The sequence below is a fragment of the Ctenocephalides felis genome, unplaced genomic scaffold, assembly GCF_003426905.1.
Source record: "Ctenocephalides felis isolate EL2017-DRISC unplaced genomic scaffold, ASM342690v1 CF-g0.4_SCAFFOLD_03572, whole genome shotgun sequence".
NCBI lineage: Eukaryota > Metazoa > Arthropoda > Insecta > Siphonaptera > Pulicidae > Ctenocephalides > Ctenocephalides felis.
Genome location: NW_020539726.1, coordinates 3,025,231 through 3,043,335, shown reverse-complemented (window position 1 = coordinate 3,043,335; position 18,105 = coordinate 3,025,231). Strand labels below are relative to the sequence as shown.

General features: G+C 29.1%; 3 protein-coding genes across 4 annotated transcripts; 1 reads left to right on the top strand and 2 right to left on the bottom strand.

Annotated features, from left to right (window-relative positions):
* Positions 1 to 320: 320 nt before the first annotated feature.
* On the bottom strand, positions 321 to 6,892 carry LOC113387906 (probable ATP-dependent RNA helicase ddx20). Its single transcript, XM_026625292.1, has 4 exons — positions 6,865 to 6,892; positions 5,527 to 5,670; positions 4,280 to 4,453; positions 321 to 3,690 (listed from the first exon to the last, which is right to left on the bottom strand). The coding sequence occupies exons 1-4, from the start codon at positions 6,890 to 6,892 to the stop codon at positions 368 to 370; spliced, it is 3,669 nt and encodes a 1,222-aa protein (XP_026481077.1). The 3' UTR covers positions 321 to 367.
* Positions 6,893 to 6,930: 38 nt separating this feature from the next.
* On the top strand, positions 6,931 to 8,779 carry LOC113387983 (integrator complex subunit 12-like). Its single transcript, XM_026625385.1, has 5 exons — positions 6,931 to 7,062; positions 7,341 to 7,519; positions 7,589 to 7,722; positions 8,136 to 8,277; positions 8,349 to 8,779. Exons 2-5 carry the CDS (start codon positions 7,364 to 7,366, stop codon positions 8,616 to 8,618), a joined length of 702 nt encoding a protein of 233 aa, XP_026481170.1. The 5' UTR covers positions 6,931 to 7,062; positions 7,341 to 7,363; the 3' UTR covers positions 8,619 to 8,779.
* Positions 8,780 to 9,086: 307 nt separating this feature from the next.
* Positions 9,087 to 15,103, bottom strand: LOC113387955 (torsin-1A-like). Of its 2 annotated transcripts, none has more exons than XM_026625336.1 (7): positions 15,072 to 15,103; positions 14,697 to 14,852; positions 14,368 to 14,633; positions 14,109 to 14,260; positions 13,816 to 14,054; positions 9,324 to 9,471; positions 9,087 to 9,251 (listed from the first exon to the last, which is right to left on the bottom strand). In XM_026625336.1, exons 1-7 carry the CDS (start codon positions 15,097 to 15,099, stop codon positions 9,128 to 9,130), a joined length of 1,113 nt encoding a protein of 370 aa, XP_026481121.1. In that variant the 5' UTR covers positions 15,100 to 15,103; the 3' UTR covers positions 9,087 to 9,127. The 2 variants fall into 2 exon arrangements, with proteins under 2 accessions (XP_026481121.1, XP_026481122.1); XM_026625337.1 differs by having other exon boundaries at positions 13,906 to 14,054.
* Positions 15,104 to 18,105: the final 3,002 nt, after the last annotated feature.

Here is an 18,105-nt window from a genome sequence, read left to right as displayed (position 1 = left end):
AATTTTATTTATTTTAATTTTTTATTTCTCCAAAATCTTATTGAATTTATTGTTATAAATGTTGCAACTACGATTGATGCACAATTAAACAATATGGAGAGCAAAAATAATATGATTGGGTTTGTAGTAGAAAGGTAAAAATTTAACTCTCTATATATTATGCATCATAAAAAAAATATAATTACAACTTCCATGCACATCATGAGTTTAAAAAATAATCATGTGTTCTTTTGCAGTGTAGGTCTAGATTCTAATGTTAGTAATCTAATAATAACCAAAAAAAATATTTTTCAGTTATGCTCAACAGACAATTATCACAAAAAAGATAATTTATTCAATTCAAGTGAACAAAATTTCATTTAATGTATCACTTATGGTATAAATTTAAATACATGTTTCTGCTATAATTGCTTTGAGAGACAAAATTATTAATTTGCCACAATTGCTGCATCCATAAATGATTCCACTTTTGATATTCATGCACAGTTTCTGCTTCTTCATTGTAACAATTTAATTTCTCTATATGATCCTTACTTTCAATGTCTTTAGGTTTGAGTATTTTTGATGAAGAAATTTTGCTAGAATTCAACGATTGATTTTTAGTATGTTTGATTAACATACTACGATCCTCAGCTTGTTGTTTCAATACGTTTTCATTTTCCATAGAATTTAGTATAGAAATTTTTTCAAGCTTGTTAATGTCTTTATGCATTTGATCTTGTAATGAAGGATAGGTTTGATTTGCATCGTCATTCATATTTAAAGATGACATACTTGATATTATATTTGTTTCAAGGTTGTTCAAAATTTCTTCATTAGTTTCTAAATAACTTATTTTGTTAGATTCATTAACTACATCAGTGGCCAAAGTTGTAAACATGTTACTTTCTGCAGAGTCTAATGATGAATCAATGGTTTTAGACAAATCTGGTGCTGCATTTAATCCTGCTTGTTCTGAAGTACTTCTGTTAGCCCCATCATATACACATTTATGCACATCTTGTAGATTTTTCCTGTTTTCATATTTATCGCTTTTTTTCTTTGGAGTTTCATTATTGTCAGCATTTAACATATCTGGTACTATATGTAACCCTGCTTGTTCTAAAGTACTTTCTTTAACTCCATCATATCCATATTTACGTACAGCTTGCAGTTTTTTTCTGTTTTCATATTTATCATTTATTTTCATGGGAGTTTCATTATTGTCAGCATTTAAATCGCGATTATCAACTTCATTGTTTTCTTTACATTTAAAAGTGTCACTATCTACATTTTGTACTGCTTTCCTAAACTTGTTTGCTGCATAATCATCATTAATTTCAGAAGTATCATTGCCCTGGCGCAAAGTTTTGCTATCGTCATATTTAATTATTTCTCTAGAAGCATTCCTTTTTATCATTTCTAAAAATGCTTTGTCATCATCAAGTTTCTTTTTATTAATTTTTTCTGGCTTAATTGGTATAACTTTTGTTTCTTTTTTTTTATGCTTTCTTAAAATATTCACATGATCTTCATCATTTGAATCATCAGTATTAAACTTTAAATCAGAAGTAGCTTCACGTAACTTAGTTATAAAATCCGAATTTTGTTCCACATTTTTATTTTCACAACTAGATTTGTCCTGAGTTGAAGAGTTACTTTTGATAGTAGAATTATTTGCAGTCTTATCATCATAATCAGTAAGTGATGCATCTTTATTCTCGATGCATTTTTTTCCATCAGGATCATTTATTAATCTATTGTGTATTTCACAACTCTCATGCATGTTGATATTATTTTCTATAACATCCTTTTCACTGTAGTTAGATTTCATAAATATATCCATATCATTCTGTAATTCAGTCAAATTTGGAATAACAAATGTTTCATTTCCTGGTAAATGCTTTTTCATATTTTTTTCATTGTATTTATTATTGCCAGCATTTAAACCGCCATTATCAACTTCATTGTTTTCTTTACATTTAAAAGTGTCACTATCTACATTTTGTACTGCTTTCCTAAACTTGTTTGCTGCATAGTCATCATTAATTTCAGAAGTATCATTGCCCTGGCGCAAAGTTTTGCTATCGTCATATTTAATTATTTCTTTAGAAGCATTCCTTTTTATCATTTCTAAAAATGCTCTATCATCATCAAGTTTCTTTTTATTAATTTTTTCTGGCTTAATTGGTATACATTTTGTTTCTTCAGTTGTATGCTTTCTTAAAATATTCACATGATCTTCATCGTTTGAATCATCTGTATCAAACTTTAAATCAGAAGTAGCTTTACGTAATTTTGTTATAAAGTCCAAATTTTGCTCCACATATTTATTTTCACAACTAGATTTGTTCGGAGTGGAAGATTTACTATTATTAGTAGAATTATTTGTAGTCTTATATTCATAATCAGTGAGTAATGCATCTATATTCTCGATGCATTTTTTTCCATCAGGATCATTTATTAATCTATTGTATATTTCAGAACTCTCATCCATATTAATTATATTATTTTCTATGATATCCTTTTCACTGTAGTTAGTTTTCATAAATATATCCATATCATTCTGTAATTCTGTCAAATTAGGAATAACAAATGTTTCATTTCCTGGTAAATGATTTTTCATATTTTTTTCATTGTATTTGACACCATCGTTTAATTTTTTATTGTTAGGGCTTATATTTTGCTTAATCTCATGAATATCTGATTTTTTATCTTTTTGATATTCATTTACATTTTGTATTACTTCAATGGGCCTTTCATATTGTTGCCGATCAATATTTGGATTCTGATTTTCTGAAGATTCTGAAAAAACATCTCCCCATACTTTACCAAACTCAAAATTTTCTTTTTTATCCCATATGTTGGGTATTTTATCATGTGGTAAAATATCTACAGAAATATTATCACCACCTATTTTATACAGGACGTTTTTGAACTTAAATAGTTCTTTACTGTCACTAATAAAAGTAATTGCGGCTCCATAAGTACCATAACGACCTGCTCTGCCAATTCTGTGCAAGTAGGTTGCATGTGATAAAGGAACTTCTAAATTTATAACTAAATTCACATTTTCTACATCAACTCCACGAGCTGTTAAATCTGTTGTAACAAGAATTCGACATTGAAATGATTTAAGTTTACTTAAAATTGCTAAACGTGTCACTTGGCTATGATCAGAAGATAAATATTCGCAGGGCCAGTTATGTTTTATCAAAGAAACATATACCTGTTCTGCATTAGATTTTGTATTTGAAAACACTACGCATTGCTTGAAAGATATTTGACTTAGTATGCGAATTAATTCAGCAATATTAAGAGGGTCATTAGCTGCAGGATGAACCGTCGTAATAAATTGCTTCACTCCGAGAAGAACGGGCACATCATATTGTGGTGAAATTGTGGAAGGTTGTTTCATAAAAACTTTAGTAAATTTTGCAAACTCTGAAGAATATGTTGCACTTGATGCAATTATTTGCTTCTTGCTTGGTAAACAGGAGTAAATATATTTTATATCATCTATAAATGTTTCGTTTATTAAAACATCGGCTTCATCCAAGATCAGTAGTTTTATATTATTGGGATTTAGCACCCTATTCACTAGCAAATGTTTTACTCTACCAGGAGCTCCAACTGCAATATGGCAACCTTTTAATTTATTTCGATCAGTGCTCATAGGTAAACCTCCAATGAAAGCTTCAGTTTTCAAATCTGAAAAATAACAATACCTCTTACACATTTTACAATTATATAAAAGTATATGTTTTTCCAAAGTTCTAATCACATAGTTCAGCATTTATAGTAATTAGGCATTTCAATAATATGAAAAGGAGCCTCTAGATCGTTAAAATAAATTTATTTTTATATAAAAGCACATTGAGATCTGCATGCAGCAGTCATAAAATTTCTGCACCATAAGGCATATTATATTCAAAATGTAATTTGCATTCAGACAAATCAACCAGCTTTATAAATTTTATACTTTGGCATAAGAATGTTAATAAACTAAAATAATTAATAAGAAACAGTTAAATATAATCAACATATAGCAAACACCCAATTTTGAATAACCATATAAACCAAATGGGATCCATTTTTGAATTGTATTGTTTTTATATCGTTTAATAATATACATTATAAAAAAATTATAAAACACAGATTTGTATTCAATAAACACTACAAAAAAAACTGAGTGTAAATGTGAAAATTTGACAATCTCTTATAGTTCATCAATGTTGGGCGCAAAGAGAATCTAATAACTAAGCCATTTTCAGTGTTTGATTATATATCTAAAACATACTTTTTATTTTCACTCCAATATCTTGCAACAATTGTTGAGTTTGAACAGCAATCTCCCTCGTAGGTGATAAAATCAAAGCTTGCAGTTCGTCGACTTCAGTTTTAACTGTTTCCAAGCATATGCATCCAAACACCAAAGTTTTTCCTGTACCAGATTTTGCTTGTACAACTAAATCTGTTCGAAGAAAGTAATCTGAATAGGTGTCTTTCACACTTGAATGATCATAATTGTTAATTGTGATATGTAATTCAAATATATCACATATAAGAGTTATACATCTGCGCTGTTGTATGCCTAAGGATAATGTTTTGCTATTGCATAAAAAGAGGTAAATTCATTCAGCAACTTTTTTTTGCAAATACAAGAATTTCCATTTATATATAGAATGCAAGATGTATTCAATTTGCATTACTTCAATCATGGTTTTAACTCACCAAATAAACTACGGACAATATGACATATATGGTCAAAAGGCACAGTGGCCTTAATTGAAAATTTTTAATTTCCTATACTGTATAACATAACAAAAGCCATAATAGCAAACCAATCAGATGTTGAGCATCATTGTCAAAGCCTACAAAGTTTATTTTGGGGGTTCTTAGCTCATGTTTTTTAAGTATTTATTTGTAATTATTGAGGAGTTATTTGTAATCCATCAAAATTGATAAACTTATGCCAGTACTAATGATTTGGATCAATTTAATTGCAGTAATCTAATGTATGGTAAAATTTTAATTATTCATAATAGACATAATGGATTAGTACTATTACACATCAACCACAGGGTAGTTCAGTCAAGGCCAAGAAAAAAGAAAATTGTAACCTCTCCATGAGGATTGACTTGTAGCTTCTACTCTACTTCAAAATACGGACTAACAGATCTATCAGTAAACAGAAGTTTACTGCATAAAGCTCTTTTCCCATTCTGAGTCCAGCGAGATGTACAACTTGTTCCCTTTGAGCTTATTGGTCAAATACTGATGTCCCAAAAAAGTCCAATCAATTTATTTATTACAAATTAGCATCTCAATATGTCCTTACCTATATATCTTTTTTTTTCAAAATGATATAGAAAAAATATGTTTTTTTTTTAAAGTTGCAAATTATTTCATATCTAAGTTAGTCCAGTACTTGAAAAGTTCTAATAGTTGAAACAAATGTGAGACGACATAAGCAATTCTATTAAAATTTTTCTAGGTAATATATTTAATAGAAAATAATATTAGTCAAATATAAACATTATTTACCAAAACCACAAAGCCCAATAGGTATAGCTTTGCACTGGATAGGAGAAGGTACTTCAAAACCACATGCATGTAAACCTTCAAGAACTTTAGGATTTAATCCAAGTTCTTCGAAGGAACATTTTTCCAATAAACATCTGCTGTTCTCTGTTCCAATGAAGAAGGATTATGGCAGACATTTTGCAAACTTAAAAAAATAAACCAATTACTTATAACTTATTATTATATTTATTACTTATAATCACTGTTCGAATACTAGAAAGGTAGGTTAGTTAAGATATTTTGATAAAAGCAACAAAAATCTCAAGTCAACTCTTAATTTTCAAAATACAAATTCAAATGATATATTGTCAATGCGCAAAATGTCACTGTACATCAGAAGATTTATAAAATAATTACTTCACAATCATGTATACAGTTACACATTCAAAGTGTGACAGTTAGCGCAATGCTTATTTGTATGATGCAGTGTGCAGTATGCAGTCATATATAAAGGTGCCGCCACACCTAGCGAACGAGCGCAAACGAACTAGACGTTTGATATGTTTGATTTGCGCGTGGTTCGCTTTTGTTTGAAATTTTTAATCTGCGCTTATTATTATTATTATTCATCTTGTTCGTTTGTGTTCGTTCGTTAGGTGTGGACGCACCTTAATTTATCGAGCGCAGCGCAACTTCGAGCAGTCGACTCCCGAGTGGAAAGAGAAAAATTATTTGAAGTGATCAAATTCACAAATGTTGTCCATAACAGCAATATCTTGTAATAAGCACAACATAAACTAATGCAGGACTGCACATTTTATCATCAAAAAAGAAAGATGTTTGTTTATATTCGGGGTAAGGTGCGCCCACACCTAACGAACGAACATGAACGAACATAAATGAACGTACCAGAACGAACGGCAACAGCATAGTGTGGACGCCACAACGATCACGAATGAACATAAACAAACATGGCGAGCAATGTTCCGCAACTTGTCGGTACATCAAAGGGAATTGTCGTTCATGTTTGAACTCGTATGTGCAGTGTGTACGCTACCACGAATGTAGACAAACATTTTTCTTTTTTGATGTTAAAATGTGCAGCCCTGCATTAGTTTATGTTGTGTTTATTATAAGATATTGCTGTTATTGACAAATCTTGTAAATTTGATGACTTTAAATAATTTTGCTCTTTCCCGCCACTTTAAATAATAAATCTGACGTTTCACGGTACATCCTCGAACAAAAAAATTCAAGCCTCCACTGCTTTGTTGCGTTCGTTCGTGCTCCTGTTCGTTCTTCTTTGTATTTTCTTGCTCGACATGTTCGTTCGTGTTCGTTCATTAGGTGTGGACGCACCTGTAGCCGCCACACAATACAATTTCATTTGTATTGTATAAGGTCTATGGTTCAAACATGAACGAACAATTTTGTTTCATGTGTCGCCCCGTTCTGGTACGCACAGTCTTGATTCTTGCTTGTTCATGTTCGTGAACGCACCTTTAGTATTTTCTTGAATAATATATGAATAACGTCGAACTGTCTAATTTCAAATAGGTAAACAATTTTGAATAAAATATATATGAACTTTAAAAATTAAAAACCTTCAAAACGGCTGTGATGATAATGGAAAATTTATAATTAACAATAGAATGAAATTAATTGAAAACAAGTAATTTAATTTAGTTTTCAAAAAGTAGGGTTATATAAAATAAATGTAGAAAAATACTTACATCATACATACAATTTATAATGAATGATATTACTCGAAACATTCATCAATTTTTAAAAAAATGGTTACTTATATTAATTATTTATTTGATTAAAAATTTCAGTCTTTTTCCAAAACATTATCATTATGTCTAATGGAGAAACGGAATGTGCATTAAGAGCTTGTCGCTTACTACAATCAAATAGTGCAGATTCTGCTGAATTAATCAGATTATACCTTGATGAAGCTATAAAACAAAAGTATGGTTCTCACAAAACCCTTACTAATGCCTTAAAGAAAGAAGTGGGTGCATCAGTAACAATTTATATTTGAAATAAACACACAAAGATTTTTTACTATTTTAACTTAAAGATTTTAGATGAAGAGCAAAAAGTTTGTGGCTTAATTACGGCCTGTGATACAGATATAATAACATCACATGATGATTCAATGGTCGAGGGACTAAAAAATTTGCTGCAGGATGATCTCACTTGTATAATCTGCAGGTATTTCATATGAAAATTGTCATTTTAAGTATGTTTTTTTATGTTCCAAGATATTTGAAGCAATAAATTTTTAACTCGATATTTTGAAAGGTGATTATGTACATTTTTCAATGCTTATGTACACCAGTATATACCTTATGTATAAAATGTATTTTTTATATAAATATTCTTGTATTTATTTGATATATTTATTGGTTTACTTTTTCAGTGATAGTATGTAATAAATAAATGATTTCAGATATTTATCAATGCTCGTCCACATTTTATTTTTGCTTTCAACATTATTTAGTTTTGAGATATTTGTTACTCAATCTTGTTTTTTTAATTTGTTGTGCTTCTTTTCAAAGAGACTTGGCTTTTACTTTTGCCTTTATAATATTTTTATTACATTTTAATCACATATATGATTTTAGGGGGATGGATGTAACTGCAGGCAATAGACTTGTGGAGTGTTCAGAATGTCATTCACTTTATCATCAAGAATGTCACAGACCGCACATACCCGAAAATGATGTAAATGATCCTGATATTTGTTGGAGTTGTTCAGAGTGCAAAGTAATTTATTGATTTTAAATGATACTTCACTTTTTTTAAATAAATTATTTAATTTCTATTTTTATTTTAAGATTGAAACTTCTACTTCTGTACAAAAATCCTATAAAGACAGATCTAAGGAATCATCAAAATCACCTGCTTCCAGTTCAGGATATACCAAATTATACAGTGGAAGCAGTTCGAAATCAAAAAGTGAATCTTCCACTAAATCTTCTAGTAGTAGCCCTACAGTATCTTCTTCAAAGATAACACCACATATAAAAATCCTAACGCCTGATAAACATGCTCAAAACCTTAAAAGAAAGGCATCAAAACAAGGTGAATCAAAAAAAAAACATTAAATATCATTAATGTTAATTATATATTAAAATAAATCATGTCATACGTAATTAATGATTTGTACAAGCAAACAGTTTTATTGATTTTGAAGATTTTTCTTCTATTTGTAAAGTATAAAGAGTAAATTCAATATATTATTTAAAAATAACTTAAACAGCTTTAAGGCACCCAACTCATTTTCTATAAATGATAACACTTTTCTTTTGAGATGTTGAGAACTAGCATTTTGTGAAAAAAACAGCTTTTTTCCAAAAAGATTTTACTGGTGCTTGTTGAATAGCTGTTAGCTGACTGTATGAACATTGTTATAATTAAAACAAGGTATTGGTAATAAAATAGAGTTGTTTATATGATTTTGGCACTTTTTAGTCCACATTAGTATTTTTTAATTATTAAATATAAACAACGATATAAATTAGAAAAATTAATATTATTTATTAGTTATTACATATAGGCATTATTATTCCATATTTCCAACCATCATTATAATCTATGATTCCTTATTTTTCATTTAATCCTTATTCATTTTTTCTCTTGTTACTATGGCTGCTACTTTTTGACTTATTCGCTTACAGCCAGTTTTTGAGAAGATAGGTTTATCATCTGGCCCATATGTTACAAAACTCAATACCTCCCTAAATTATTAATAGTTTTATATAACATTTCTTTCCAACATGAAATACTGTGAAATTATTTCAAAAACTCACTCAATATATTCTTCCTGAGGAGAAATGATTCCCAGATTCAAAAACTCATCCTTGATGCACATTTCCACATGCCTTCTTTCCAAGGGGAAAAAAGGTATGTAATGATCTATGAGTCCACTTTTAATATTTGAAGAATATTTAAAACCCCCTGAAATTGTAATTAGAATTTAAATTATGTTTTTACTACTTTTATTATATATTACAATGCATATGATCAAAAACAAATATAATATTAACAAACAATAAAATCATATTTCAATTCTACAAAATTGCGCATTTGCAAGGTTTGGCTAATATGATAACTTAATTTTATAAAGTTGTGTGAATTTGTTGAATGCCTTCATTCAAATACCCATCAAATATCTATAGCCATTTTATTAAGGCAACACAATGATGTGATCCACTAATTTAACAATTTCAATAATTTATATTAAGTTGAGCTCACTGAAAGTAGACCCATTACCACTTATCGTTAGAAGGGTGGCCAGTAAAACTATGGAAATCCATATTTAAAAAAAAACAATATTTTGTCATTAAGTGTCGCATCCATAAAGGAATCATCATTTAGAGTAGTAAAATATACACAAATAGCTTTTATTTATAATCCTCAAAATATAATTTTATGCCCATTTCTCTGCGAACTCAACATCGAATGAATGCGCATTATAAACGAACAAATATATTTTTAAAAATTTAAAACTTTTGTTTAGAAAAAATATCAATAATAAAATGTATCAGATTCTAAAAAATTTTAAATATTGTCAATATTTTGATAGATTCGAAAATTGTTCAATTTTATTATATTTTCAAAAACAATTAACATTAATTAGTTAAAATAAAGATCTTCACAAACATTAGTTTATTTATAGACTCATGAATTCAAAAAAGCAAATAGAAAACTAAAACTTTGAGTAAATCCTTGCTTGAGTTAGTCTAGATTTTTGTACTCCGTCTTGAAGTTTGCTCTTGAAATATATTTATTTATTATAACTATAAATAATATAGAAACATTATCGCCACTAAAAATGTAATTTCTTGAAATTTCTGAGTAATCAAAATTTTCGAATTTAAATAAAAAGACTATCTAGTTGAAACTGGCATTTTGCCTTAAGACAACTTCCCGAAATTCGTAATAATTCATTTAATCAGCCGAAATTGAGATTTAGGTACTTACAATAAAATTTTCAACTGTTTATTTCGAAAATAAAGTTTTCGCTTTCACTTAAATCCAAACATTGCGATTTCCAATTGATATTTCTCAATCACATTTAAACTATCTGTAATTATATTAATTATAGTGCGCAGACACGTGCTTGAATATCCTAAAATTGAAGCTTATTTTTCCAAATTTTAATGAATTTATATAATTCAGCCAATAAAGTTCGTGCCACGATACTAGTTCGCGGTGGACGCCTGAACTAATTAACTGATTTTAAATTTTATTTGTTCACCGCGTGCATTTATATCCAAATTAGGTGATAAGCTGTATTCAATATTAGTGGTGAGGATCACTTTGATTAATTTGATATTGAGTGGACTGTAAATTATAAATATTTCATCACCATAAGATGTGAATAAAACCACTATTTAATTTATGACATATATTGAACTACACTCTACAACCTTCTTCTCTTATTACATTTGCTAGACTCCCTTATTCTTATATGTTACAGGTATTTATACTCATATAATTGTATCCCCTATCCCGAAGGGTCCCAGGTTAAATAAAAGCCCTGGTCAAATATTGACCCAATTAGAAATATATAATTTTTGCATACTTCAAAAAGTTTCGAGTTTTGAACTGAAAACAAAATATTGTTTCTCTGCGTTAAATTAATTATTTCCAGTTGTGCTGATTGGATCAGTATTTTTTTTTATTGTACCATATTGGAGCCAACTTTATAACAATTCAAAAAAAATGCAATTTTCTTAACAATAAAAACCCTTGAGTGTTTATAAAGGTTAAAAAAAAACATTTTTTTTTACTCTGCTACGTGTTTTTTCCTTTTTTTCTCTGCTATCTTTTTTTTTCAATCGATTGAATTTGGGGAAAGGTTGAAAAATCTTTGTAAATATTTAAGGGTTGTTATTGCTAAGAAAGTTGCAAAAAGATTGTTTTTAAATTATTATAAAGTGGACTTCAATATAAGTATAATAATAAAAAAGGAATTCTGATGCGATCAGCACAACTGGAGATAATTAATTTAACGCAGAGGTTGTTCGCAAATTGAGCAAACCAGCTATTTCGATCAAAAAATTTCATTTTTTTTTATCATAATCCTAAAATACGTTTCAAATAATTGTATGTATATCTTTAAAATAAATAAATTTCACACAATTCGAAAATGTTATATTTTAATTTCAAAATTGAAAAATACATGGAACTCTTTTTACTTTAAGATACTATTTATTAACTTCCCGAAGGAGAAGTTTATGTTTTCATCAAAAAATCCGATTCGCTAATTTTATGTTTTCTCGACGTTTCAAGCCATTCTGAATCGAATGAGATCAAATTTGGAAAAAGTATGTGTGTGTGTGTATGTGAACAGATTTTTTTGCTCGCTCGAAAACGGCTGGGCGGATTTTAAAAATTTAAAAGCCATTCGATGTATCTCGACGAGGACTATCGTTTGTCAGTTTTGTGGTACGATCGGCCAAGACGTTTCTTTATAAATAGCAGAAAAGTGAAAAAATTTTCGTCCACGTTTTAGCCCGCAATTCTGAACCGATTATGAAAATTCAAAAACCGTCCGAAAGATATTGATTGGGAATCGTGCTGATTAGTTTTTGGTAAAGATCGGCCGGGCCGTTTTCTTGTAATAAAGTGTTAAAAAATAATTTTTTCGACGATTTTTGTGATTATTTTTTTGACGGTAGATACCATAGTCTTATAGATCATACTAAAATATTACGGTCCTACGACAACTGGTTTAGCTTTAAAAATTCGTCAAAGTTTGCAAAAATTAGTATGGTCTTTTTGGCATTTGCCAAAATTAGAACTTTCATCGACGTTTGCTCAAAAACGCCTGATCCGATTTCAGAAATTTAAAAACCATTTGATGTTTTCTCAATGAGGATTATCGTTTCTCAGTTTTGTGCGATGATCTGCTGTTTTCTTTGTAATTTGAAAAAAAGTGTTAAACTTTTCGTCCACATTTAAGCTCATCCTACCGAACCGATTTTAAAAAATCAAGAACTGTTTGAAAGATATTAGTTGTGAATGGTACTCATTAGTTGTAAGTGAAAATCTACCGAGCCGTTTTCTTGTAATTAACTGTTGAAAAAAAAAATTTAAGCCGATTTTTATGGAATTTTTTAGCGATATATATCATGGTCTTATAGAACTTACTGTAATAATACGGCCTTACGACAAGTAGTTTAATTTTAAAAATTCATCAAAGTTTGAGAAAATGAGTAGTTTTTTTGACGTTAGCTAAAATTAAAATTAGACCATTTACTTGGTATAACAATATAGTACTTGGTCTTAATAAACATACTAAACCATTAAAATCCTACGGAAACTGGTTCAAACATAATAATTGCTGATTTCTGAAAAGTTGCTTTTTGAAAATACTCCGAGTTAACGTGTTCGTTCGTTTTCAATAATGTGTAATAAATCCACTCATAAATTAATTTATTTTTTATTGATTAAGTCGATTATTTACACATATCGGGAAGTTCATGTAACTTGCCTCAAGGCTAAATACCAATACCAACTAGTTTTTATCAAGGGTTGTCCGTCCCCATCCTTTCATTTTGAAATCAATTTTTCTTAAAATTTTTAATCAATGTTCACAATATTAAATTAAAAAATGCACACAACTCTAAATTTTCACCCTCCTTCCACAGCCATTTTAGTAATCGAATAATTAATCTGAATTTTAAATGACATTTTTCTGACTTAGTGCAAAGCATTGATTTAACTTAAAAAAAAAACAATGAATGCAATGCATGGGAAAAATGCAGTCACATCGTCAAGGGAACGCTATCACACATAGTTTTTTATATGATTTCTAAGACAAACCGTAAAAAGAGTTTAAAAAAAGAGGAAATGAGCCTATAAATATCATTCTGCTTTAATATTTTAAAAATATCAATTTTATTGAGTATTTATATTGAGAGGCCGCCTGGTGTATCAAGTGAAGTAAAATGGAATTATTAGAAACTAATGCCTATATGCTATTTAATAAAAAAATTTAATTGAAAATAACAGAATAAAAACTTTGTTGTACCTATTTCATAAAACTTATTGGCGAAAACTGGTTGATTTCATCATATCATTTTTTTTTTTAATTTTTGCTGTTAATCATGTGATATATATTCTTGTTGAAATTTTCTATCGATTCATATACAAGCATCTAAGAAGACACTTGATTATATTTTTTGATCTTCATCACATAATTTGTATCAGAATAATATATTAAAATCAAACAAAGAAGATATACAGGAAGAAAACATTAATGCAATTTGAATAATACGGACGCTCACTTACAATTAAATGGAAACAAATTAATTGCAGGTAGTAAAATGTTTACCAGGCCAGCTCTATTTAATAATCCAAATAAACTAATAGAGTATTCACCTTCTTCTTCAAAAGCGCCTTTAATAACAAGTGGCTCAAAATGAGAAAGCTTAGTTTTCTCTCTTTCCAAACCGTCGTTCCATAACTTAATCAAATGGAATGTTATTTCTTTAGTTCCTTTGTTAGATAAGAAAATAAAAATAGATTTCCTAAAATATAATTAAATTTAGAATGTGAATATAGTGAAATTATTATCAACTTACCGGAAATCCAATCCATCAATATGAGCATTGTAATCTAAAAATGGTTTCAAGGCATCAAGAACTCCAACAGGCATTTTGTCAACTTCATCAAAAATAAATAAAGATTTATCACATGCTTTCACAGCTGATTTAATATCAGATACTAATTTTTCCTATAAAACAAATCAATAATAATCACATAATTATATTGTATAGATCATTTAATGTTTTAAAAGTATGAGATTATAACAAATTCAATTTGAATGGTATAGTATCATACCTTATATTCATCAACTTTACTTTGCAGAGGAAAATGTAATCCGCCATTGTAACTATGCACAAATTTGCTCTTTTCTCCATACCTGTACAAACTATTAGCTATAAATTGAGATACATAATTTTTACCACTTCCAGGAGTGCCATGAAAGCTTAATGTCAGTGGTTTCTTTGGAGATGATGATGATATATGGCCTTGTATGGCAGGTACAACAGTATCGAGAACAAGATGCTGCCCATAAACGTGATGTGTTAGAGAAGTATAAAGTTCTAAAAAAATTATTTCAATAAATCTGGTGAATCAGATAATACAAAAAATGCTGTTAAATATACTTTTAATATCATAGGGAATAGAATAACTGTTACAGCATTCTGCATATTTACAGTATGTATTATCTTTTAACATATCAAAAGAGTTATAGAATATCGCACTTCCAGCCATAGCAGCTATTCCTCCAAAAATAGTCCCTGTTATTGGTTCTATGCATTCTATATTTAATAATAACAATAGTAATAAATACAAACAATAAGTTTTTTATGAAGCATTTCAATTTATCTTTTAAAATAAATAACTCAATTTCTACAAGCCATAAAAATATTTTTTGCGCAGCGGCACATGATTTGCGCAGCGGCACATGATTTATAATTTTTGTAATACATAAGATGAGAGGAAGTCAAAATATACACATTGTATTTTGTGGCATTAACCTAAAAATAAGCAAGTACTTTTTGACATTGACATTTCCTTGACATTTTCCCTACGCCCATTTGACATACCATAGGTGGTAAAAGAGATTTAAGAATATAGATATGAACATAACCTTAGTCAATGTGTACTAGATTATTTACTAGACTTTTTCATTCTGAGAGCTAGAAAATGAGTGATGTTTTACGCATATCGCTTGACAACTATGGGCTGAAATTAAATGCGTTTTGCCCCCTTCTACCATAGACCTTATACAATTGAAATTGTATAAGGTCTATGCCTTCTACCCATAGATAAAAGAAGAGTGTTGGTGTATTTATGTGTAATAAATATGTGAATAAAAATAATATTGTTTTTTTGTATTATAATGTATTTTTAAGATTTAGTTATAAATCATGTAAGATATTAGTTATTAATTAACTTCCCGTAGGGTAAGTTATTGTAATGGGCCGAAAATCGGAATTGAAATTTTTTACATTTCTCGACGTTTTGGAGGTTTCTGAACGTTTTGGCATACCTCAGAAAAAATGGATGTGTGTGTGTGTGTGTGTGTGTGTGTGTGTATGTATGTGTGGATACAAATTTCCAGTCACGTTTTAGGGCGCACGGATCAACCGATTTGAATGGTTCAAAAAACATTCGATTCCTATTGATTGGGAAAAGAGCTGATTAGTTTTTTGCTAAGGCAGGTCCAACCGTTTCGGAGATACGGAGCAAAGAGTGCAAAAAATAGAAATCGAATTTTTGAGCGAACGGAGTATCCGATTTGAATGATCTAAAAAACATTCAATTAGTAATGATTGGGAGAAGTGTTTATTAGTTTTGGCAAAGGCAGGCCCAGCCATTTCGAAGATACGGAGCTAAATATGTAAAAAATGGCAGTTTTTTGAGAGAACTAAGCGTCCGATTTAAATGATTCAAAGAACTTTCTGCTTGTCTTAACAAAATAATTGATTTTGGAAAAAAAATTTTGTTCCAATTTTTTTTTTTTTTTTTTTTTTTTTTTTTTTTTGTAGTATTTTGTATATCGAAATATTTCAGATTTTATTTTTAATCTGACTATAGTTCTAATATACTTTAGAAATAATTTCAACTCTGCAATTCGGTTTATATAATTCTTATAAATATTAGACAATGTTACTATATTTATAATAATCTATTTGAAAACATTCAATATTCCTCGATCATTTCGTTACGGTGCGGGAAGTTCCAGCAATTTGCCTCAAGGCACGATGCCATAATTGCCTCAAGACAGAATTCCACTTACAGCTAGTTTTATTGTTGTTATTTGCGTAGATAAATGAACCAAAATAAACATTAGTCCTTATCATAGATAAGTAAACATGGTCCACACGACGTTAAAAACATGCTAATTTTGACGTTGGCGGTCATAAAAAGGTCATTGACCTTTGATCGTACTTTTAACGGACGCTATGAAGTTGGCGTCGGAACGAGTGTTTAGCTGTCCTAAATTGATTGTACATTTCACGGACGACATGAAGTTGTCGCCGACAAGAATAGTTCGGCGAAAAGAGTAGTTTAAACCTGAGAACCGAATATGAAGATCCTATACGATATAATAATATATGATGGAGATATCATATTCAAATATTGTCTAGGATCGAATCTTGCAAAGATGTTGGCCTTTAACGTCGAGATTTAGGAATTTGCAATAACAAATTATTATCATATTTAATCTCTATGACAAATATTTGAGAAAGAACGAAATATAGTTATTCCAGAACATATTAAAACCAACATTACGGAGTGCTTTGATTTGGTATTCAAGTATTATAAGATCAAGTTTCAAATTGTCATGAGTAGGGTCTCATTTGACTGCAGTTAGTTTTTACTAAATAAAGGCTAGGACGTTAATAATAATAACAAAATAAATTCAAACTAGGATTGAATGTGATAATATAGCCTACTGGCGTTAGGACAAATAAAACAATCAAATTTGCACCCACCTTTTGCAAATTATATACATTTTTAGTACTTGCACTACTCAATGGAATAAAGCAACATGTTTCAAATTTGTGTAAATAATAAACATGAGATTATTTTTGCTAACAATATAGCTAGTGTAAATGATAGCAATTCAAAATATCATTTAGCCCATGAATAATTTTACTAAAAATTATATTTAAACAATTTTATTTTAGATCAAATACTAATAATTTCAGAATAAAAAAAAAGAATAGTACTTATTTTATTTAACATTTTTATTAAATCAAATAATATATAAACATTTTATATTATTTGCAATATGAACCATGCAATATAAACATCCAAACGATATGAAGCATGAGAAAATTATCGCAAGCCAAAGCCAAACAGAAAGAAGTAGATACTGATTGCTTAATATTTAGATTTTTTATTATTAACTCTTTTATTTACAACTGTCCAGTAAAGGGACATTCAGTAAATTTGATGATTTAGGTGGAAACTTAAAAAAACTATACTACTTCACCATCCAAAAAACCATATTGTTAAATTAATAATATTTCTATATCTTTCGCAGTTTGAAAAACCATGACAACTGATAAAATGTATTCATGTGCATATAGCTACATTATATTTGCAAAAGCTGCAGGTCATTCTACCTTAGAAAGTCATAGTATTGTCAAATTGATGTAAATCAAATATAATGATGCCAATACAATTGGGTTTATTCTCTATTTAAATCCATTGTATGATTAGTCGATGCAACATATTATAATATCCTATCAAGCAAAGATCATAATATACTGGTTCTTGATTGTGTACCTAAAAGAACAATTTACAAGTTATACAATACAGAATACAAATAATCAGTAAATTAAAGCACTACATATCTATAAAATGTTTTCTCGAGCTGAGTGGAGAATTGGGAATGGAAGATGGATAATGTTACAATGACGGTGTAGCAGTTTGTGAAGATAAATACATGTTGAGAGCTGAGTTGATGATGAGCAGGTTGTAGAATAAAGACTTGTAGGGAGCTAAAATTGATGATAGAAGGTTGTGGAGATAAAGACGTGAAGCCCAAGAATTGAA